The 24,674-nt window shown below is 37.1% G+C and overlaps 1 protein-coding gene and 1 non-coding gene across 2 annotated transcripts; both read right to left on the bottom strand.

Annotated features, from left to right (window-relative positions):
- Window positions 1–3,431: 3,431 nt before the first annotated feature.
- LOC130984727 (small nucleolar RNA R71) lies at window positions 3,432–3,535 on the bottom strand. The gene has a single exon (XR_009088641.1). It is a non-coding gene; the product is annotated as a small nucleolar RNA R71 (small nucleolar RNA).
- Window positions 3,536–15,328: 11,793 nt separating this feature from the next.
- Window positions 15,329–17,134, bottom strand: LOC130980987 (uncharacterized). Its single transcript, XM_057904630.1, has one exon. It carries the CDS (start codon window positions 17,132–17,134, stop codon window positions 15,329–15,331), a length of 1,806 nt encoding a protein of 601 aa, XP_057760613.1.
- Between the last annotated feature and the right edge of the window lie 7,540 nt (window positions 17,135–24,674).

Genomic DNA, 24,674 nt, shown 5'->3' with positions numbered 1-24,674 from the left:
AAGCGTATAAATTATCCGTTCATCAGTTACTCCCCCTGTTGCATTCAAGTTTGAGTGATTCCCTTCCATTTCGTGGTACTCTTCTTCCTCAGAGACTTCATCTTCTCCAATAAGACCTTTTCCTCTAGCTTCTCTTCTCAACCTCCTGAGAGTTCGTTGGTCTTGCTCAGAGAAGTGAGGAATATCTCCTCTTACCTATGTCATACACACAATCCACAAAGAACAAACAGCAGCACTCTTGAAATTTGAGTACAGTTAATTGAGACAAAATCTCAAACAGTTAGTGGGTTAATCAAAATTAAAGAAAAAGTGCTTGATCTAAACTACCACCTCACTTAATCATTGTCAATCTATTTCAATCCCCGGCAACGGCGCCAAAAACTTGATGTGTGGAAAACGATCTAACACAAAACTCACCGGCAAGTATATCGGGTCGCATCAAGTAATAAAACTCACGGGAGTGAGGTCGATCACACAGGGATTGAAGGATTGAGCAATTTTAGCTTAGTGGTTGATTTAGTCAAGCAAACAAGAGTTGATTTGAGTGATTTATAATTGACAGAAACTAAATTGCATGAATTGTAAAGGGGAGTGGGTGAATTACAGGAAATTAAAGGAACAAAAGGAAAAAAAGCTGAATCTTAAATTACAAGAAATGTAAATTGCAGAAACTTAAAGTGCAAGAAATCTAAATTGCTTGAATTGTAAATGGGTCAGGGATGTGGGATTGTAGAAATTAAACAAAGAACAGTAAAATTAAACAAACGGAAGAGAAGAAGATGGATTCAATTAAACTAGATCTCAAACAGAAATGTAAATAAGCTTGGTGAAGCATTCAACACGGAAATTGAAATGAAAACTCCAGATCTCAGGACTCAAGAGACTAGATAACCAAGTCTAGATCTCAATGCCTTCCTAGATCCAAATTCAGAATTCAATTGCAAGAGAATTTAAAATCAAACAGCAGAAGAACTAAATTCAATTTCCAATTTCTCAAAAGTGCAGTAAATCAAACAGAGAGACCTCAGGGTGAGATTGTAGTAAATCAAACGTGAGCTCAAATGTGAATCCCTTCTTTCCAAGCCCATTCTTGCAACCTTCTTCCAAGCTTTATTCCACCTATCATCAATCAACAATTGTATCAAAGCTATGCCATAATCATGAGAGTTATTCTTCTTCTTGTCATATAAGCAATTATGGCACAAAAACTCATGAAAATGCATCAATTAATCCATGGTTGATTGAATCTAAGGAAATATGAAATTCCACCCAAATGGCTTACTCGTGGCTCAAGAAAGTGCATAAAACCAAATGAAAATCAAAGAAAAAGACTAGTAAACTAGGCTAAGATGACTTGTCATCAGCTGGCTATTAAGCCATGTCCAACCCTTGGATTGGAGCTTTAGGCTAACATTGAAAGATTCCTGGAATTCTTCTTAAAAATTTTTGAAATTCTTATTTTCTTTTTCCTATATGTTTTCGGAAAAAAATTATACAAAAATCCAAAAAATTTATAAAATCATAAGAACATAAAAATCAAAAATATTTTTGTGTTCTTGTTTGAGTCCTTAGTCAAATTTTAAGTTTAGTGTCAATTGCATATTCATCTTGTTCTTGCATTTTTCGAAAATTCATGCATTCATAGTGTTCTTCATGATCTTCAAGTTGTTCTTGGTAAGTCTTCTTGTTTGATCTTGATGTTTTCTTGTTTTGTGTCTTTTATTATTTTTCATGTGCATTTTTGCATTCATAGTGTCTAAGCATTAAAGATTTCTAAGTTTGGTGTCTTACATGTTTTCTTTGCATAAAAAATTTTTCAAAAAAATGTTCCTAATGTTCGTCATGATCTTCAAAATGTTCTTGGTGTTCATCTTGACATTCATAATGTTCTTGCATGCATAATGTGTTTTGATCCAAAATTTTCATGTTTTGGGTCATAATTGTGTTTTTCTCACTCATCATTAAAAATTTAAAAATAAAAAAAAATATATTTTTCTTAATTTGCTAAAAAATTTCGAAATTTTGGGTTGACTTAGTCAAAAAATTTTTTAAAATTAGTTATTTCTTGTTAGTCAAGTCAAAATTTCAATTTTAAAAATCTTATCTTTTCAAAATCTTTATCAAAAATAAAATCTTTTTCATTTTTTTTATTATTTTCGAAATTTTTAAAATTTATTTTCAAAATTTTTTTCTTATCTTTATCTCAAAATTGAAACTTTACTAACAATTAATGTGATTGATTCAAAAATTTGAAGTTTGTTACTTTCTTGTTAAGAAAGGTTCAATCTTTAAATTCTAGAATCATATATTTTAGTTTCTTGTTAGTTAAGTAATCAATTTTAATTTTAAAAATTAAATCTTTTTCAAAATGTCTTTTTCTTAAAAATCATATCTTTTTATCATATCTTTTAAAATCATATCTTTTTCAAAAATTTGATTTCAAAATATCTTTTCTAACTTCCTATCTTTTCAAAATTGATTTTCAAATCTTTTTCAACTAACCAATTAACTTTTGTTTTTTTTTCTTTTTTAAAACCACCTAACTAATTTTAGCTCTCTAATTTTCGAAAATTACCTCCCTCTTTTTAAAATTATTTTTTAATTAATTAATTGTTTTAAATTTTAATTTTAATTTTATTTCCCCTTTAATTTTTGAAAATCATTAACTCCTTTTCAAAAATTATTTTCGAAAACTTCTCTCTCTCATCTTATTCTATTTATTTATTCATTTACTAACACTTCTCTTCATCTCAAATCTCTGCTCCTATCCTCACCCTTGTGTTTGGATTATTCATTCTTCTTCACTCTTATTCCCTTTCTTCTACTAACATAAAGGAATCTCTATACTGTGACATAGAGGATTCCTCTTCCTTTTCTGTTCTCTTCTTTCTCATATGAGCAGGAACAAAGAAAATTGCATTCTTGTTGAAGTTGATCCTGAACCTGAAAGGACTCTGAAACGAAAACTAAGAGAAGCTAAATTACAACAATCCAGAGACAACCTTACTGAAATTTTCAAAGAAGAAAAGGATATGGCAGCCGAACCCAACAAAAATAATGCAAGGAGGATGCTTGGTGATTATACTACACCTACTTCCAAGTTTGATAGAAGAAGCATCTCAATTCCTGCCATTGGAGCAAACAATTTTGAGCTGAAACCTCAACTAGTTGCTCTAATGCAACAAAACTGCAAATTTCATGGACTTCCATCAGAGGATCCCTACCAGTTTTTAACTGAGTTCTTGCAGATCTGTGAGACTGTTAAGACTAATAGAGTAGATCCTGAAGTCTACAGGCTCATGCTTTTCCCTTTTACTGTAAGAGACAGAGCTAGAACATGGTTGGACTCACAACCTAAGGATAGCCTGAACTCTTGGGATAAGCTGGTCACGGCCTTCTTGGTTAAATTCTTTCCTCCTCAAAAGCTGAGCAAGCTTAGAGTAGATGTTTAGACCTTCAAGCAAAAAGATGGTGAATCCCTCTATGAAGCTTGGGAAAGATACAAGCAGATGACCAAAAAGTGTCCTTCTGACATGTTTTCAGAGTGGACCATGTTAGATATATTCTATTATGGTCTGTCTGAGTTCTCTAAGATGTCACTGGACCATTCTGCAGGTGGATCCATTCACCTAAAGAAAATGCCTGCATAAGCTCAGGAACTTATTGAAATGGTTGCAAATAACCAATTCATGTACACTTCTGAGAGGAATTCCGTGAATAATGGGACGCCTCAGAGGAAGGGAGTTCTTGAAATTGATGCTCTGAATGCCATATTGGCTTAGAACAAAATGTTGACTCAGCAAGTCAACATGATTTCTCAAAGTCTGAATGGATGGCAAAATGCATCCAACAGCACTAAAGAGGCATCTTCTGAAGAATACACTTATGATCCTGAAAACCCTGCAATGGCAGAGGTAAATTACATGGGGGAAGCCTTTGGCAACAACTATAACCCCTCATGGAGAAATCATCCAAATTTCTCATGGAAGGATCAACAAAAGCCTCAACAAGGCTTTAACAATGGTGGAAGAAATAGGTTTAGCAATAGCAAGCCTTTTCCATCATCTTCTCAGTAACAGACAGAGAATTCTGAGTAAAGCACCTTTAACTTAGCAAATATAGTCTCTGATCTATCTAAGGCCACTCTAAGCTTCATGAGTGAAACAAGGTCTTCCATCAGAATTTGGAGGCACAAGTGGGCCAGCTGAGTAAGAAAATCACTGAAACTCCTCCTAGTACTCTCCCAAGCAATACTGAAGAGAATCCAAAAAGAGAGTGCAAGGCCATTGACATTATCAACATGGCCGAACATAGAGAGGAAGGAGAGGACGTGAATCCCAATGAGAAAGACCTCAGGGGACGTCTCTCAAGCAAGAAGGAGTTCCTTATTGAGGACTTAAAGGAATCTGAAGGTCATATAGAGACCAAAGAGATCCCATTAAACCTCCTTCTGCCATTCATGAGCTCTGAAAATTATTCTTCCTTTGAAGAGGATGAAAATGTAATTGGAGAGCAAGTTGCTCAATATCTAGGAGCTATCATGAAGCTAAATGCCAATTTTTTTGGTAATGAGACTTGGGAAGGTGAACCACCCTTGCTCATTGGTGAACTAGATACATGGGTTCAGCAAATTTTACCTCAAAAGAAACAAGATCCTGGTAAATTCTTAATACCCTGTACCATAGGCACCATGACCTTCGAAAAGGCTCTGTGTGACCTAAGGTCAGGCATAAATCTTATGCCACTCTCTGTAATGGAGAAACTGGGGATTATTGAGGTACTACATGCCATATTCTCATTGCAATTGGTAGACAAGTCAGTAAGACAAGCTTATGGATTGGTAGAGGACGTGTTGGTAAAGGTTAAAGGCCTTTACATCCCTGCTGATTTCATAATCTTAGACACTAGGAAGGAGGAGGATGAATGCATCATCCTTGAAAGACCTTTCCTAGCCACAGCAGGAGCTGTGATAGATGTTAACAGAGGAGAATTAGTCCTTCAATTGAATGGGGACTACCTTGTGTTTAAGACCCAAGGGTGTTCCTCTGTAACAATGGAAAGGAAGCATAAAAAGCTTCTCTCAATACAGAGTCAAATAGAGCCCCCACAATCAAAATTTAAGTTTGGTGTTGGGAGGCCATAGCCAAACTCTAAGTTTGGTGTTAAATCCCCACATCCAAACTCTAAGTTTGGTGTTGGGAGTCTACAACATTGACTTGATCACCTGTGAGGCTCCATGAGAGCCCACTGTCAAGCTAGTGACATTAAAGGAGCGCTTATTAAGAGGCAACCCAATTTTTATTTATCTTATTTTATTTTTCTTTTATTGTTCTTTTATGTTGTATTAGGTTTATAATCATGTGGAGTCACAAAATAAATATTAAAATTAAAAACAGGATCAAAAATAGCAGAAAAAAAAGCACACCCTGGAGGAAGGGCTTACTGGCATTTAAACGCCAGTAAGGAGCATCTAGCTGGTGTTCAACGCCAGAACATAGCATGGATCTGGCGTTGAACGCCAGAAACAAGCAACATTCTGGCATTTAAACGCTAGGAATACACCCTGAGGAGAGCTGGCGCTGAACGCCAGAAACAAGCATGGAACTGGCGTTCAACGCTAGAAACATGCTGCAAATGGGCATTGAACGCCCAAAACAAGCATCAATCTGGCGCTCAACGCCAGGGTTGCATGAAAAGGGCGTTTTACACGCCTCATTGGTGCAGGGATGTAAATCCTTGACACCTCAGGATTTGTGGACGCCACAGGATCATCTCAGGATCTGTGGACCCCACAGGATCCCCACCTACCTCAATCTCTCTTCTCCATCACCTCTTCACCACTCACATCCTTCCACTCTTCTCCATAAACCCCACCTACCTTCAAAATTCAAAATCTCTTTCCCACCCAAACCCACCCTAAATAGCTGAACCTACTCCCTCTCCCTCCACTATATAAACCCCTCCATTCTTCTTCATTTTCACACAACACAACCTTCTCTTCTCCTCCTTGGCCGTAACACAACCTTCTCTGCCTCTCCTCCATATTTTCTTCTTCTTCGTCTATTCTTTCTTCTCTTTCTCGAGGGCGAGCAATATTCTAAGTTTGGTGTGGTAAAAGCATAGCTTTTTTTTGTTTTTCCATAACCACCTATGGCGCCTAAAGCCAGAGAAACCTCTAGAAAAGGAAAAGGGAAGACAAAAGCTTCCACCTTTGAGTCACGGGAGATGGAGAGATTCATCTCAAGGGTCCATAGCTCAGTAGTAGAGCGTTTGACTGCAAATCAAGAGATCCTTGAGATACCTCAGGGGATACATTTTCCTCCACACAATTATTGGGAGCAACTAAGGATAGGAGCACCAAAATCACTAGGGATCAAGCAACAAAGGCAAGGAAGAGACATAAAGGAGCTCAAAAAGCACCATTGGTCCTTCAAAAAAGTGCCACCATCACTAAGGTGGACTCATTCCTTGTTCTTATTTCTCTTTTTTTTTTTTTTAAGCTTTGTGTTATCTATGTTTGTGTCTTTATTACATGATCATTAGTATGTAGTAACTATGTCTTAAAGCTATGAATAATTCCATGAATCCTTCACCTTTCTTAAATAAAACATGTTTTTAATACAAGAGAACAAGAAGTAAATGAGTTTCAAATTTATCCTTGAATTTAGTTTAATTATATTTATGTGGTGACAATACTTTTTGTTTTCAGAATGAATGCTTGAACAGTGTATATTTTTTATCTTGTTGTTTATGAATGTTAAAATTGTTGGCTCTTGAAAGAATGATGAACAAAGAGAAATGCTATTGATAATCTGAAAAATCATGAAATTGATTCTTGAAGTAAGAAAAAGCAGTGAATAGTAAAAGCTTGTGAAAAAAAAGTGGCGGAAAAAAAATAATAGAAAGAAAAAGAAAAAGCAAGCAGAAAAAGCCAATAGCCCTTAAAACCAAAAAGCAAGGGTAAAAGGGATCCAAGGCTTTGAACATCAATGGATAGGAGGGCCCAAGGAAATAAAATCTAGGCCTAAGTGGCGAAATCAAGCTGTCCCTAACCATGTGCTTGTGGCATGCAGGTCCAAGTGAAAAGCTTGAGATTGAGTGGTTAAAGTCGTGATCCAAAGAGAGTGTGCTTAAGAGCTTTGGACACCTCTAACTGGGAACTTTAGCAAAGCTGAGTCACAATCTAAAAAGATTCACCTAGTCATGTGTCTGTGGCATTTATGTATCCGGTGGTAATACTGGAAAACAAAGTGCTTAGGGCCACAGCCAAGACTCATGAAAGTAGCTGTGTTCAAGAATCAACAAACTTAACTAGGAGAATCAATAACACTATCTGAAATTCTAAGTTCCTATAGATGCCAATCATTCTAAACTTCAACGGATAAAGTGAGATGCCAAAACTGTTCAGAAGCAAAAAGCTACAAGTCCAGCTCATCTAATTCGATTAATATTCATTGATATTTTGAGCTTTATAGTATATTCTCTTCTTTTTATCCTAATTGATTTTCAGTTGCTTGGGAACAAGCAACAATTTAAGTTTGGTGTTGTAATGAGCGGATAATTTATACGCTTTTTGGCATTGTTTTTAGGTAGTTTTTAGTAAGATCTAGCTACTTTTAGGGATATTTTTATTAGTTTTTATGCTAAATTTACATTTCTGGACTTTACTATGAGTTTGTGTGTTTTTCTGTGATTTCAGGTACTTTCTGGCTGAAATTGAGGAACCTGAGCAAAACTCTGGTAAAAGGCTAACAAAGGACCGTTGATGTTGTTGGATCCTGACCTCCCTGCACTCGAAATGGATTTTCTGGAGCTACAGAACTCCAAATAGTGCGCTCTTAATGGGGTTTGAAATTAGACATTCAGAGCTTTCCAGAAATATATAATAGTTCATACTTTATTCCAGATTAGATGACGTAAACTGGCGCTCAACGCCAGTTCCATGTTGCAATCTGGAGTCAAACGCCAGAAACACGTCACGAACCAGAGTTGAACGCCAGAAACACGTTACAACTTGGCGTTCAACTCCAAAAGAAGTCTCTGCATGTGTAAAGCTCAAGCTCAGCCCAAGCACACACCAAGTGGTCCCTGGAAGTGGATTTCTGCATCAATTACTTACTTCTGTAAACCCTACTAGCTAGTCTAGTATAAATAGGACATTTTACTATTGTATTAGACATCTTTGGTCTCGATTTTATTCCATTATTCATCTTAGGAGACTATTGATCATTCATGGGGGCTGGCCATTTGGCCATGCCTGGACCTTCATCACTTACGTATTTTCAACGATGGAGTTTCTACACACCATAGATTAAGGGTGTGGAGCTCTGCTGTACTTCAAGTTTTAATGCAATTACTACTATTTTCTATTCAATTCAGTTTATTCCTGTTCTAAGATATTCGCTGCACTTCAACATGATGAATGTGATGATCTGTGATACTCATCATCATTCTCACCTATGAACGCGTGCCTGACAGCCACTTCCGTTCTACCTTAGGCCGGGCGCATATCTCTTGGATTCCTTAATCAGAATCTTCGTGGTATAAGCTAGAATTGATGGCGGCATTCATGAGAATCCGAAAAGTCTAAACCTTGTCTGTGGTATTCTGAGTAGGATTCAAGGATTGAATGACTGTGACGAGCTTCAAACTCGCGATTGTTGGGCGTGATGACAAACGCAAAAGAATCAAGGGATTCTATTTCGACATGATCGAGAACCGACAGATGATTAGCCATGCTGTGACAAAGCATTTGGACTATTTTCACTGAGAGGATGGGATGTAGCCATTGACAATGGTGATGCCCTACATACAGCTTGCCATGGAAAGGAGTAAGAAGGATTGAAGGAAGGCAGTAGGAAAGCAGAGATCCTACAGGGACAAAGCATCTCCATACACTTATCTGAAATTCTCACCAATGAATTACATAAGTATTTCTATCTTTATTTTCTATTTATTTATTATTATTATTCGAAAACTCCATAACCATTTATTATCCGCCTAACTGAGATTTACAAGATGACCATAGCTTGCTTCATACCAACAATCTCCATGGGATCGACCCTTACTCACATAAGGTTTATTACTTGGACGACCCAGTGCACTTGGTGGTTAGTTGTGCGAAGTTGTGAAGAAAGTGCTGAGTTAGTAGATGCACACACCAAGTTGAATGCCATTATTAGAGATCACAATTTCATGGACCAGTTAACAATTTCAATGAAATAGTAAAAATAGAAAGAAAGCCAAGAGCTCAATTGCTTTGTCGATCAAAACAGAAAATAAATTACAGAGGAAAGAAGATGAAACCGAAAAGAAAATAAAACCCAGATCTAATTTCTAATTCTCAAATTCAAAAAGGAAAATAAAAAGAGAGCTCTCTATTCTACTCTTACTCCTACTGCTCTCTATCAGAGCTAGCCTCCCTTTTTATGAAATGAAATTGATGCCTTTATATAGGCTTTACAAAATGAAAATGAAATTGAAATTGAAAACAAATTATAATTCAAATGAAATTCCTATTCTAATTATTTATTGTGCCTTTGAGTCATGTCCAATGGGATTTTATTGGTTTGGCCTTGAATGAGAGTGAATCCGGATGGTGTTGGCTTGGTTCAAGTGGATCAGGATGCATTTGGTGGCTTGGGTCTCCTTGCAGTGGAGCGTTCAGTTCACTTTTGTGAACTCCACATTCCCTGCTCCAAGGCGTGCATCCCTCGTGTCATGGCATGCTCCTAGCACTCACATTTTGAACGCTGTGTTGCCTTGTTGAACGCTACGTGCGTTGATGCGCGCCTTCCTTGAGCGCATGTCTTCATGGTGCATGCTCCCTCTTCGAACCTTGGCCAGTGCATGTTTGGTGAGTGCTGTGCTTCCATAATTGAGCGCTATGCTCTCCCTTTGGTGCGTGCTCCCTCTTGGAACCATGGTGTGGGCGCTGCGCTATAATTTTTTAGCGCTACCCTTCCTTGGTTCCCTTGGACAAGAGCATGAAAATGTTCACACAAGTGAATGCTCCGTTCAAGCATTTGAACGCTGCTCCTTTAATGAGTGCTATGCTTTGCTTTCCTTGGCCAGCACCACGCAAACGTTTACTTTTGTGAACGGGAAGTTCACTTGAGTGAACTTTGCTTCTTGGTTGAGCGCTTGATGCTGTCTAGCGTTTACTTCCTTGAATGCCACGCTCCCTTCATGTATGCCAATTGTGTAACGACCCAATTTTCAATATGTCTAGATCATACCAGAAACTGAGCGCTACCAATTTGTCTTCCTAATTATTATCTATTATTTATCATATGAGCCTGATTCGTTGTTAAAAACGTGGTTAATTTGTGAGGTATATTTTTTTTTTGAAAACATTTGGGTTAATAGACGGAATCAGTCATAATCAATTCACAAGTAATAACAGATAAAACAATTATAAACAACCACACATAAATACATCACGAGTAGCTAGAAACATTCATTTATCCAGCCTTTGTTAGAGTATAGACCTTTAGTTAGAACACCCCTAGATATAGCTAAATAATATCTATATATACATATATATATACAACATCCCAGGTCCTGACCTGTTCAAGAAGTCCCTAAGCTGGCACCCAGGCTAGCCTAGACTCTATACTTGCCTAGCCCCTCTAAACTACTAAAGCGAGGGAAAGTACGTTCTAAGTCTTCAAAACTCAAGTCAGGTGGAACGTCACCAAAAGGTAGAACATCATCTGCTACTCCTCTGCACGATCAGACTTTTCCAGAGGACGTCTCTCTGGTACCTCATGAAGTAGCCACACAATAGGAGTCTCGTACACAGGATTTAGATTAAAGAGCGCATACGAACGGGGTGTAGATGTTGGCTGGTTTCACAGTATATACATATAAATAGAGAACGATATTCACCCTAGATTCAGAAAACTATCTAGAGCAGAATCCTCTTCTTGCGAACGGTCATCAGCGAACTACGGTAAGGTACTCTTACTTCCATCTGAAGGGGAAGGGAGAGAGAAGGGGTAAGAACTGGGGAGTTCTTAGTAGGGTCGGGGTTATTAGTTATATTCATTTATTTGGGGTCGATTAGCAGGCAAATAGTAGAATATAGCGAAGCAGTAAACAAAGGACAAAGACAGAAAGAGAAAGTAAAGACAATAGAAAGCAGAACACAAACAAAAGAATACAAGCAAATAAAACATAGAAATAGCATACAAGCAGACAAACACAAGGAAATAGATCACACAAAGAAAGGAATGCAACAGAGAATGATGCGCAGACAAGAATGTTGCATGTCTAGTCCTAGTACAGGCCATGAGCTCATGTGTCGGTTAGCACCTGCATTCCCGACATTTATCCGGTCACGAGTTCTCGATTTCCCGGATACGATTTTCCATTCAAATAAATGCGCATGTAATTATTAGCAGCTCTATTGAGACCGCCTCTGCGTTCTACTCGCAGGAAATATACTCTTGGGAACGGAAACTTGCTGTAGGTATCCTAGTTTCCCTACAGAAGCTCTTGTGAACGGAAAATTGCTGTAGGTATCCTAGTTTCCCTACAGAAGCTCTTGGGTTGCCTCAAGCAACAGATCATCACATAATCATTCTCATTATCATCATTCATCATCATTCTCATTAATCATCATCATTTTCACATTCTTATGCAGTACCTCTTTCTTTCTCTGTTCAATCATTCTGTACAAACTTTACATCTTTCACTTTTACAACATCTTAATTCAAACCATCTTTTTCAAATTACTCTTTTCTCTTGATCTCTTTTCTCTGTTCTGGTTACTCTGTTCTCTGTATCTCTTTATTCTGCTCTGGTTACTCTTTTCCCTGCTTAACGTACGTATTTAAAGCTTATGTAAATTTCGGTATGAATAGTTAGCTTGTCCCAAGTATAGGTTCATTAAGTCTATACTGAAACAGTTTAACTTTTCATATTATACCTAACCCTAGTCGCAACTCAAGGACTAACTATGTTGCCCTAGTTCGTTCACTAATGTCTGTCTATTTTTCTGTCATTAAAACTTTACAGACTTTTTCTTCGATTTTTATCTTTTCTTTAACTTTTATCTTTTCTTTATCTTTTCCTCACTAACATGTTATTACCACTCCCTAAGTGTTTTATGAAGGTAATTATGAGATTCTGCACTTAAAGTTGTCTTTCTAAAGCTTTTACAGAAAACTGCCTTTTCTGCATTATTTTATTATTTTTATTAAAATATTATTTTTAATTAAATATTATTATTTAATATTTTATTATTATTTATTATTTTATTAATATATTTTCGAAAATTAACTTTACTTTAACCTTTAACCTTTAAAATTCACTTTTTACCACCCGTAACTTTTAATATTTCTACTTTTACCACCCTAACTTTCAGAAATTACAAAATAACCCCTCAAACACCAAAATAATTACTTCTTTGCCCTTTTATGAATCAAAAAGGTGTTCTTCATTGTTCTTCACCACACTCAAAGTGTTCTTCCTGTTCTTTATAAATTCTTCAGATTCTTTCTCTGTTTTTACCCGTTTTTCAATCTTTTCAGCAACCGATTTTTACCAAAATTCATAATAAATTCCCAGCCACTAAAACCCCATCTTTTCCACATGATTTCAACACAAATTGAACCTCAATTTAAGGCCTAGGGTTTCGTTTTCCAGCAGCCCTCAAGAACAACATTCATAGCTTAAATATCATCAAATTTCATCAAATTTTCAACAAACTTTCAACAAGAATCACTCATATAAACAATCAATTTCAAGCACAGCCAAACCATATCATAATTACACAACTCAAACACAATCAATCAAGATTAAATTCATCAAACCCTACCAGGTTTTGCTGCTCCTAATTCGGTTAAACTTTCAGGTGGTCCTTAAGCACTTTTTCCTCCTAAATCACATCAAGAACAACTTTAAATCCAAAAACTCTCAACTGACCAAATCTCACTCAGCATGTTAGGAAGAGATATATCACCTTAGAGTTGCTGGAAATTCACGTTTCTTGGCCCTCAAGTCAAGTTAAGCATGATTCCTAAGGAAAAACATCAAGAAAACACATGTTTACATGGTTTTCCTTGAAAACCGAATTGAAGAGGGAGGGAGACAGCCATCTCACCTTATTTCCAGCCTTGATAAGTCACATGGTTATGTAGAGGAAGAAGAGAGGATCATTTTGGTGAAATCGGAGTTTTGATTTGAGTTTTAGTTCAGAAGAAATCAAGCTTTGAAGATTTATGAACCAAGAACTTTCTCTCCTTTTTCTCTTGGTGATTTTCGGCCACAATGAGCAAATGAGGCAGCCTTGGGGGTTTTGGGGGTGTAGGGTGAGCTGTGATTGGTTGGCTTGGAGGTGGATTAAAATAATATTAAAATATCTCTGGTATACAACTACTAAACTAGGTGTATCGGAACACTCGTAAAAACATCTCTAAAAATTATTTTCTGAGCTACTAGCATAAATGACACTAGTAACATATTTAATATGAGAATAAAACATGTATAATGAGGCCTTAGCATTGCTAAAGTCATCAGAGAGTGCTGGTGCTAAGCTGCACCAGTAAACCGTAAACCCGGTTAAACTGATTTTCTGTTTTTAACTAAAACAGACCAGGTAACCTTATAATATCATTCAATCATCTTCTAATACTAATATAATACTAATATTATACTATTATCTCTCTTCTATCATTAATCGAGTCTGGTTTGTCAAACTGAGACTATTTACGAAAACTAGAATCAAAACTGCCAACCGATACAGTTCAAAAACTAGGTTCTTCGCGATTGCATTATCGAGCTTGCCTCAAAGGAGGTTCTAGCTTAAGGATGACATAATGATAATGAGGATTGAGATGCTTGATGATATAACAGAGGTGTTTCCTTTACTGATCTTCCGGAGAAATTCGTACTTTCAGAAAAGATCTCATGTACTCGAAAATTAGGGTTGTTACATTCTACCCTCCTAAAAGAAAATTTTGCCCTCAAAATTTCAATTACTTGAGAATAGATGCAGGTAATTAGCTTTCATCTTATCTTCCAGTTCCCAAGTGTGCTCTTCTTCTTCTCTTTGTCCCTAAGCTACTTTGACTAAGCGAAGAGTCTTGCCTCTCAGCTGCTTATCACTTCTTTCTACGATCTGAACTGGTGATGCTTGATATGTCAAATCATTTCGTAACTGTACTGTCTCTGGTTGTAAAACGTGACTCTTGTCGGGAATATATTTCTTAAGTTGCGAGACATAAAAAAAAACATCATGAAGGTTTGATAAATAAGGAGGAAGGACTATTTGATAAGCTACTTAGACCGACTCTTTTAAGTATTTGGAAAGGTTCCATGTATTGCGGGTTAAGCCTTTTTAGTCTTAAGGACTCTACCTATTCCAGTAATCGAAGTTACTTCTAGAAAGACATGATCTCCCTCACTAAACTCTAAGGGTCTACGTCTATTATCGGCATAGCTCTTTTGACGGCTCTGTGCGGTCTGGATCTTCTGGCGAATACCCTTTATCTTCTCAGTAGTTTCTTGCACTAAGTCTGGACCTAAGACACTAACTTCTCCATCGTCATTCCAACACAATGGTGTCCGACATCTTTTTCCATAGAGAGCTTCATATGGTGCCATCTCGATACTTTGTTAGAAACTGTTGTTGTAGACGAACTCGACCAATGGCAAACACTTATCCCAACTGCCCTGGTTATCCATCCCACAAGATCTTAACATGTATTCCAATGTCTAGATTGTTCGCTCTGATTGTCCGTCTGTCTGAGGATGGTATGATGTACTCATATGCAATTCTGTTCCTAAAGCTTTCTGGAAAACTCCACAGAATCTGGAAGTAAACCTCGGATCTCAATCTGAAACAATTTACGAAGGTATCCCATGTAGTCGTACGATTTCTTGAATATATATATTCATTCCAGCCTTTCTGAAGTACAGTCAACTCGAATCGAAAAGAAGCACGCCGACTTTGGCAGCCTGTCCACAATCACCCAAATGGCACTACGTCCTGTTGAGGTTCTTGGAAATCTCGTGATAAAATCCATAGTAATCTGCTCCCATTTCCATTGTGGTATTTCTAAGGGTTGCAGGGTTCCTGACGGCTTCTGGTGTTCCACCTTCACCTTCCAGCAGGTTAAACATCTTGAGACATAATCAGCTACTTTTCTCTTTAAGCCCGGCCACCAGAACATTTGTTTCAAGTCTCAATACATCTTCGTCACTCCAGGGTGCATAGAAAGTCTGCTTCAATGAGCTTCTGTAAGAATCTTTTGTTGCAATTCTCCAAAGTTAGGCACACAAATTTTGTTCTTGTACCTCCATAGGCCACTACGATCCTATCTCATAGCTTCTTCAGCTCTGCAAGCAATGGTGACATCCGGTACGGTGCTATGAAAATCGGTCCGGTTCCAGGTACTAGATCAATGCGGAATTTTATCTCTTGCTGAGGAGGAAACTCAGGTATGTCGTCCAAGAGAACATCAGGAAATTCTTTCACCACTCGGATTTGTTCTAAGCTTACTTCATTGTCATTTGAGCTAGCCGCTAACAGAACGTACCCCTCACAATCACTCCCGTTTAAGGTAACTCTTACAGAATTCAGATATAAGGTATATGACAAAAATGGTTTAATATCTAAACTACCAGACGGAATAACAGCAGTTCTTTCAAAGCAATCAAGGAAAACATGATACTTTGATAACCAATCTAACCCGAGAATAACTTCTAAACCACATAGAGGCAAACAGATTAGATCATGTATAAAAGTTCTGTTCCTAATAGTGAATGGTACTTGCAGGCACACTAAACTAGTCAAAACATTTTGGGATGCAGGTGTATGGACAATCAGATCAAAGTTCAACTCAGAGAAATCTAGTCCCAACTCACGAGCAACAGTTAAAGAAACAAAGGAATGCGATGCACCCGAGTCATACAGTACAGTTAGAAATCGATCTTTGACAATACACTGACCTTGGATCAGGGCATCTGATTGCATAGCATCATCAGCAGTCATAGCAAACACTCGACCTTGTTGCTGGGTTCGCGCTGGATTCTGGGTAAACCTCTTTGGGCAGTTCTTAGCCATATGCCCTGGTTCGTTACAAATATAACACTTGAATGTTCCAAACAAACAGGGTCTATTACCATGATCCTTCCCACACTGCCTACATGTAGTATTCACCTGTGCCTGCTGGGGTCGTTTACCATTATCCTGCCTTAGTCTACCTCCGTTTCCACTCGTAGGGCGAGCAGGAGCGTTACCAGCTTGTGGGTTCCTTCGTTGTGGCACACCAGGGGACTTGAAGTTTGTCCTTCGTGGTTGCCAACTATAGCTATTGTAGTTCCTTGGTGGAAATCCTTGACGACTTGCTTTAGAGGCAGTTACCTTCTTAGCACATTCTCCCACTAACTTGCACTTATTAACCAGCTCAGCAAAATTTCGTATCTCCAATGGGACTACTGAACTTATCAGATCCTCACGAAGGCCCCCTTCGAACTTCAAGCACTTCCATTCTTTAAAGTCAGTAGGATTCCCTTGGCAGATTTTGGAGAAACGGCACAAGTCATCAAATTTACGGGCATATTCTGCAATAGTTGTATTACCCTGTTTCAGCTGCATAAGTTCCATCTCCTTAGCATCACGAGCTGCCCTCGGAAAATACTTCTTATAAAATTTGTCCTTAAAAGTATTCCAAGGAATATCGCCTTCATCTTGTTGCAACAGTCGCTGTACCCCCTGCCACCAGTACTCAGCTTCTCCCTCGAGCATATAAGTAGCAAACTCCACGTGTTGTCCTTCCGGAACATGCTGCGCCCTCAGTGATCGTTCAATACCTCGAAACCAGTTATCAGCGTCAGTCGCAACGAGTGTACTCTTGAACTTAGGCGGATTAACCTTCAGAAAGGTCGCAAGGGTCATAGGTCTTTCAGGATGCCCTAAATTATTCTCATCATTTCCATTATCTTCTCCGTATCCATTCTCGTTCCCATTTCTCACTCTGAGACGTTCAACAGCCCTAGCCGCTCCTACAGCAGCTTCACGCACTACTTCAGCCACGTCGTTCATGGTAGCCATAAACGTTTCCTGTTCCCTCTCGTAGTTAACATTAGGAATTCCTTCCCGTACGCCTTGTCTCCGTGAACCCATCGTGGTCCCGTTCACACCAAACAATCATTATTAAGGTGATCAGTCTTAACACTTCAAGTCCAGTGTGAACATTCCCAGAATGAAAACACAGAAACAATCATGCAACATATATCACTGGGATATCCTATACGCATGAGACACACAACAGAGTATGCAATGAAGCATAGTCAGTCCACTCCCCAGGCTCTACTGGGAACGAACTGCTCTGATACCAAATTGTAACGACCCAATTTTCAATATGTCTAGATCATACCAGAAACTGAGCGCTACCAATTTGTCTTCCTAATTATTATCTATTATTTATCATATGAGCCTGATTCGTTGTTAAAAACGTGGTTAATTTGCGAGGTATATTTTTTTTTTTTTTGAAAACATTTGGGTTAATAGACGGAATCAGTCATAATCAATTCACAAGTAATAACAGATAAAACAGTTATAAACAACCACACATAAATACGTCACGAGTAGCTAGAAACATTCATTTATCCAGCCTTTGTTAGAGTATAGACCTTTAGTTAGAACACCCCTAGATATAGCTAAATAATATCTATATATACATATATATACAACATCCCAGGTCCTGACCTGTTCAAGAAGTCCCTAAGCTGGCACCCAGGCTAGCCTAGACTCTATACTTGCCTAGCCCCTCTAAACTACTAAAGCGAGGGAAAGTACGTTCTAAGTCTTCAAAACTCAAGTCAGGTGGAACGTCACCAAAAGGTAGAACATCATCTTCTACTCCTCTGCACGATCAGACTTTTCCAGAGGACGTCTCTCTGGTACCTCATGAAGTAGCCACACAATAGGAGTCTCGTACACAGGATTTAGATTAAAGAGCGCATACGAACGGGGTGTAGACGTTGGCTGGTTTCACAGTATATACATATAAATAGAGAACGATATTCACCCTAGATTCAGAAAACTATCTAGAGCAGAATCCTCTTCTTGCGAACGGTCATCAGCGAACTACGGTAAGGTACTCTTACTTCCATCTGAAGGGGAAGGGAGAGAGAAGGGGTAAGAACTGGGGAGTTCTTAGTAGGGTCGAGGTTATTAGTTATATTCATTTATTTGGGGTCGATTAGCAGGCAAATAGTAGAATATAGCGAAGCAGTAAACAAAGGACAAAGACAGAAAGAGAAAGTAAAGACAATAGAAAGCAGAACACAAACAAAAGAATACAAGCAAATAAAACATAAAAATAGCATACAAGCAGACAAACACAAGGAAATAGATCACACAAAGAAAGGAATGCAACAGAGAATGATGCGCAGACAAGAATGATGCATGTCTAGTCCCAGTACAGGCCATGAGCTCATGTGTAGGTTAGCACCTGCATTCCCGACATTTATCCGGTCACGAGTTCTCGATTTCCCGGATACGATTTTCCGTTCAAATAAATGCGCATGTAATTATTAGCAGCTCTATTGAGACCGCCTCTGCGTTCTACTCGCAGGAAATATACTCTTGGGAACGGAAACTTGCTGTAGGTATCCTAGTTTCCCTACAGAAGCTCTTGTGAACGGAAAATTGCTGTAGGTATCCTAGTTTCCCTACAGAAGCTCTTGGGTTGCCTCAAGCAACAGATCATCACATAATCATTCTCATTATCATCATTCATCATCATTCTCATTAATCATCATCATTTTCACATTCTTATGCAGTACCTCTTTCTTTCTCTGTTCAATCATTCTGTACAAACTTTACATCTTTCACTTTTACAACATCTTAATTCAAACCATCTTTATCAAATTACTCTTTTCTCTTGATCTCTTTTCTCTGTTCTGGTTACTCTGTTCTCTGTATCTCTTTATTCTGCTCTGGTTACTCTTTTCTCTGCTTAACGTACGTATTTAAAGCTTATGTAAATTTCGGTATGAATAGTTAGCTTGTCCCAAGTATAGGTTCATTAAGTCTATACTGAAACAGTTTAACTTTTCATATTATACCTAACCCTAGTCGCAACTCAAGGACTAACTATGTTGCCCTAGTTCGTTCACTAATGTCTGTCTGTTTTTCTGTCATTAAAACTTTACAGACTTTTTCTTCGATTTTTATCTTTTCTTTAACTTTTATCTTTTCTTTATCTTTTCCTCACTAACATGTTATTACCACTCCCTAAGTGTTTTATGAAGGTAATTATGAGATTCTGCACTTAAAATTGTCTTTCTAAAGCTTTTACAGAAAATTGCCTTTTCTGCATTATTTTATTATTTTTATTAAAATATTATTTTTAATTAAATATTATTATTTAATATTTTATTATTATTTATTATTTTATTAATATATTTTCGAAAATTAACTTTACTTTAACCTTTAACCTTTAAAATTCACTTTTTACCACCCGTAACTTTTAATATTTCTACTTTTACCACCCTAACTTTCAGAAATTACAAAATAACCCCTCAAACACCAAAATAATTACTTCTTTGCCCTTTTATGAATCAAAAAGGTGTTCTTCATTGTTCTTCACCACACTCAAAGTGTTCTTCGTGTTCTTCATAAATTCTTCAGATTCTTTCTCTGTTTTTACCCGTTTTTCAATCTTTTCAGCAACCGATTTTTACCAAAATTCATAATAAATTCCCAGCCACTAAAACCCCATCTTTTCCACATGATTTCAACACAAATTGAACCTCAATTTAAGGCCTAGGGTTTTGTTTTCCAGCAGCCCTCAAGAACAACATTCATAGCTTAAATATCATCAAATTTCATCAAATTTTCAACAAACTTTCAACAAGAATCACTCATATAAACAATCAATTTCAAGCACAGCCAAACCATATCATAATTACACAACTCAAACACAATCAATCAAGATTAAATTCATCAAACCCTACCTGGTTTTGCTGCTCCTAATTCGGTTAAACTTTCAGGTGGTCCTTAAGCACTTTTTCCTCCTAAATCACATCAAGAACAACTTTAAATCCAAAAACTCTCAACTGACCAAATCTCACTCAGCATGTTAGGAAGAGATATATCACCTTAGAGTTGCTGGAAATTCACGTTTCTTGGCCCTCAAGTCAAGTTAAGAATGATTCCTAAGGAAAAACATCAAGAAAACACATGTTTACATGGTTTTCCTTGAAAACCGAATTGAAGAGGGAGGGAGACAGCTATCTCACCTTATTTCCAGCCTTGATAAGTCACATGGTTATGTAGAGGAAGAAGAGAGGATCATTTTGGTGAAATCGGAGTTTTGATTTGAGTTTTAGTTCAGAAGAAATCAAGCTTTGAAGATTTATGAACCAAGAACTTTCTCTCCTTTTTCTCTTGGTGATTTTCGGCCACAATGAGCAAATGAGGCAGCCTTGGGGGTTTTGGGGGTGTAGGGTGAGCTGTGATTGGTTGGCTTGGAGGTGGATTAAAATAATATTAAAATATCTCTGGTATACAACTACTAAAACTAGGTGTATCGGAACACTCGTAAAAACATCTCTAAAAATTATTTTCTGAGCTACTAGCATAAATGACACTAGTAACATATTTAATATGAGAATAAAACATGTATAATGAGGCCTTAGCATTGCTAAAGTCATCAGAGAGTGCTGGTGCTAAGCTGCACCAGTAAACCGTAAACCCGGTTAAACTGATTTTCTGTTTTTAACTAAAACAGACCAGGTAACCTTATAATATCATTCAATCATCTTCTAATACTAATATAATACTAATATTATACTATTATCTCTCTTCTATCATTAATCGAGTCTGGTTTGTCAAACTGAGACTATTTACGAAAACTAGAATCAAAACTGCCAACCGATACAGTTCAAAAACTAGGTTCTTCGCGATTGCATTATCGAGCTTGCCTCAAAGGAGGTTCTAGCTTAAGGATGACATAATGATAATGAGGATTGAGATGCTTGATGATATAACAGAGGTGTTTCCTTTACTGATCTTCCGGAGAAATTCGTACTTTCAGAAAAGATCTCATGTACTCGAAAATTAGGGTTGTTACAAATTGCCTTTCTTTGTTGGCTTTTGGGCCTTAAAGATGCCTATCACTTGTGCTTCAATTTCATGCCAAATATAGATTGTTATACATCGTTAGAAAGCACTTAATGACAGCTTTCCAATGCAACTAGAAGCACATCAATTGGACATCTATAGCTCATGTTATGGTCCTTTGAAGAAGGCATGATCATACTGTCAGCGCCAAGTTAACAAAAGTGAACGCCCAGTTAACTTTAGTGAACGCTCCCCTTGCTTCCAAGCTGAAATTCACGAGAAAGTTAACAAAAGTGAATGCGCAGTTAACAAAAGTGAACGCCCAGTTAAGATATGAGCGCTGATTGTGAACATGGAGCACGCTTTCTTGATTTAGTTATGGGCCACGCTTCTAAAAGCGTGGCATAAGGCTCCAAAGTGTGCCTCAACTCCAAAATGTGCTCAAATTTCCTCTTTTCTTCTTTTTAGCTTATTTTGTGCTTTTTTTGCTTCTTTTTTTCTTATTTTTACAAAGTTTATAAAATCAAAAGATCAAAGAAATATACCATTTAAGCACAAAAGAATGCAACATTTAAGCACTAATCATCAATTTCTTGTATGAAAAAGCATAGAAAAACATGACATGATGACATGTCATCACAACACCAAAATTAAACCTTGCTTGTCCCCAAGCAAGAAAAGAATCATGCAATAGAGATTGACAATTCAAGGTTAGAAGAATAGGAAGTTAATGTTCATGGTAGGCTAGTTTTCTATGCATGCTACAATCACAAAAGAAATGTAAATGATTGATGCTTCTATCTAGCTCATTTTATGAAATCTTTTCATTATATTTCTTCCTTGAAACAAGCTTTTAATTTTCTTATTAGCTTCTCCTTTTGGGTGCTTTACCCCATGAGTTGATAACAAAGCTATGATTCTAAATGCTTTGTTTTCAAGTATTACCACTTGATACATAAGCACCACAAGCATTTGAATTAGAGGACTTCATTAAGCTCATTTCTTTCTTTTCTTGACTCTCTAATCATTGATGCACAGAACCTTGAGCTTTGGGGGAGTGCATTTGCACTTGAGCCTAGCCTTGACTCTAAGTGTTTTGTTTTCAAGCTTTTTTCCTGATACATAAACACCACAAGTACTTAGCAAATGAATTGCCATCGGTACCAGAGCCTTCCGCTTTCTCATTCTTTCCCGTTTTCCTTTCTTGCCTTAACTGCATTTGCTTTTCCAAGGTTTTCATGATTTCAATTAAATAAAATCTAATGCAATTGAGCAACAATTAATCATACTAGCTTTCCAATACTTGTATGCACATGCTAAGTTCTTCTTTAATTCCTTGTTTGTTTATGATCATGATGCTTTATTGCTTTTAAACTCACAAAATTCAAGTTGGTATTCATAATGTCACAGAAACATATTACAATTTATCAATCAAACTGCGGTTATTCACAGCACACATGAATACAGAGAAGGTAAAGACAATCATGCACTTTACAGTGCTGGAAATAAGTAGGAAGAAAAAGGAGCGTTACCACCTTGTGGTTCATCTTCCTTTGTTGTTGTCCTTTTTCTCATATTCTTCCTCTTCCCTTGCCAAACTTAGAATGCTTGCTCATCCTCAAGAAACAATTAGAACAATGGCTATGGGGCTAAGATGGATCATGAATGTCTTACACAATGAAATGTTAGTAGTACATGTGTTTAAGCAAGCAAAATTAAAAATAACCATCAAGGCACAGGAAATAGAGACATTGTGATTGCAAACATAAGAGGGTGTGCATGATACATGGCTGGTAAACCCATATTTTGTGATATATTTTGTGCTTTGTTTGAGTAATTTATTCAATCCTTCACCCACTTATTCATATTAATTGCATGGTTTTACTTTCTCTTCCTTATTATGTGATGTATGTGAAAAACATGTTTCCTATGCTTTAAAATTGATTATTTTAATTACCTTTATTTCCATTCGATGCCATGATTAGTGTGTTGAGTAGTTTCAGATCTTCGAAGGTAGGAATGACTTAAAGGATGGAAAAGGAAACATACAAAATGGGAGGAAAGCGTAGAACGGAGTTTTGAAGAAACTGGCATCCATACGATCGCATGGACGACGCGACCGCGCGCCAAGAGCAAAGAAGCAGCGACGCAGCCGTATGACTGACGTGACCGCGCACCTAAAGAAGGACACCTATGACGTGGCCGCATGACTAACGTGATCGCGTGACAGAGGCCACGCACCAAAAATTGCAGAAAACGCTCAAGGCGGATTTTGAAGCCCTTTTTGGCCCAAATCCAAGTCCAGAAGGCATAGACCAGAGGTTATGAAGTGGGGAAATGCATCCATTCGAGGAGAATCAAATTTTTAGTTACTTTCCATGATTTAGGTTTAGTTGGAGAGAGGTTCTCTCCTCTCTCTTTAGGATTAGGATTTAGGACTTCTCTTAGTTTTAGGAGTGACTCTCGATCCCAGGTTCAATGTTCTTTTACTTTATATTTATTTCTTATTTTCAGATACTTTAATGCTTATATTAGTTATGTTGCCTATTTGGCTTATGCCACATTCATGATGATTTTCTTATTTAATGTTATTTGAGGTATTTCAGTTTAATATTGCCTTCTTTTATTTATGCCATTGATTATTCCCAATCTGAAGACATTTTCATTCTAGTAGAATTAATTTACCTTTCCCTTTTTGGTCTTGGTTAAGAAATCAGTAACTCAAGAGTTATCTTAGCTCAACATAATTGATAACTGTTATCTTTGCTAATTGAACTGAACTTCAATAATCCCAACCTTTTCTTAGGAAATAAATAGGATTCGAAGGTCAAATTAATTAGTCCCTTGACTTCCCTTTGCTTTAGCAAAGGTCAACTAAGTGGAATTAAGATTCAACTTTCATTATTATTGACAAGAATAACTAAGTATGGACTTCCAATTTCTCATACCTTGCCAAAGGGTTTGCTTTACAGTATTTATTTATTTTAATTGCCATTTAAATTATTTGCCATATTCATTCCTCACTCTCAACCCCAAAACACACTTTTTCATAACCAATAATAAGAACATACCTCCCTGCAATTCCTTGAGAAGACGACCCAAGGTTTAAATACTCGGTTATCAATTTTAAAGGGGTTTGTTACTTGTGACAACCAAAACGTTTGCACGAAGGGATTTTTGTTGGTTTAGAAACTATATCTACAACGCGACTATTCTTATAAAATTCTTTACTAGCAAAAAATCCTAACATCAATGGCATAAAAGATAAGTGGCACACCAAACTTAGTGTGACACTTTCACTTATAATGCAACACCAAAATGGAAGCAAATTTTGTTGCACAGCAACACCAAACTTATAATGCAATCCTATGTCAATTTTATTTGAACTAAAACTAAACAAATGAAATTGTTATATGTTAAGTACAATCACCAAGTCAAGAATCTGTCACGAATAAGGATCTCTTGGTGATGTATTAACAAAAACACTAAATAAAAGAAAGCATTAAAAACAAGGAAATGACTAAAACAAAGAGAAAACTAAAATTGTATAACTAAAAGAAAGATAACACTACAAAGGGCCTTATGATTATGC

The sequence above is a fragment of the Arachis stenosperma genome, chromosome 5, assembly GCF_014773155.1.
Source record: "Arachis stenosperma cultivar V10309 chromosome 5, arast.V10309.gnm1.PFL2, whole genome shotgun sequence".
Lineage (NCBI taxonomy): Eukaryota > Viridiplantae > Streptophyta > Magnoliopsida > Fabales > Fabaceae > Arachis > Arachis stenosperma.
Note: the sequence above shows the minus strand (reverse complement) of the source record. Positions and strands in the feature narration are given on the sequence as shown.

Excerpts from the sequence above, each read along its gene's own strand:
- LOC130980987 (XM_057904630.1), bottom strand. The coding sequence starts at position 17,134 with ATGGGTTCACGGAGACAAGGCGTACGGGAAGGAATTCCTAATGTTAAC.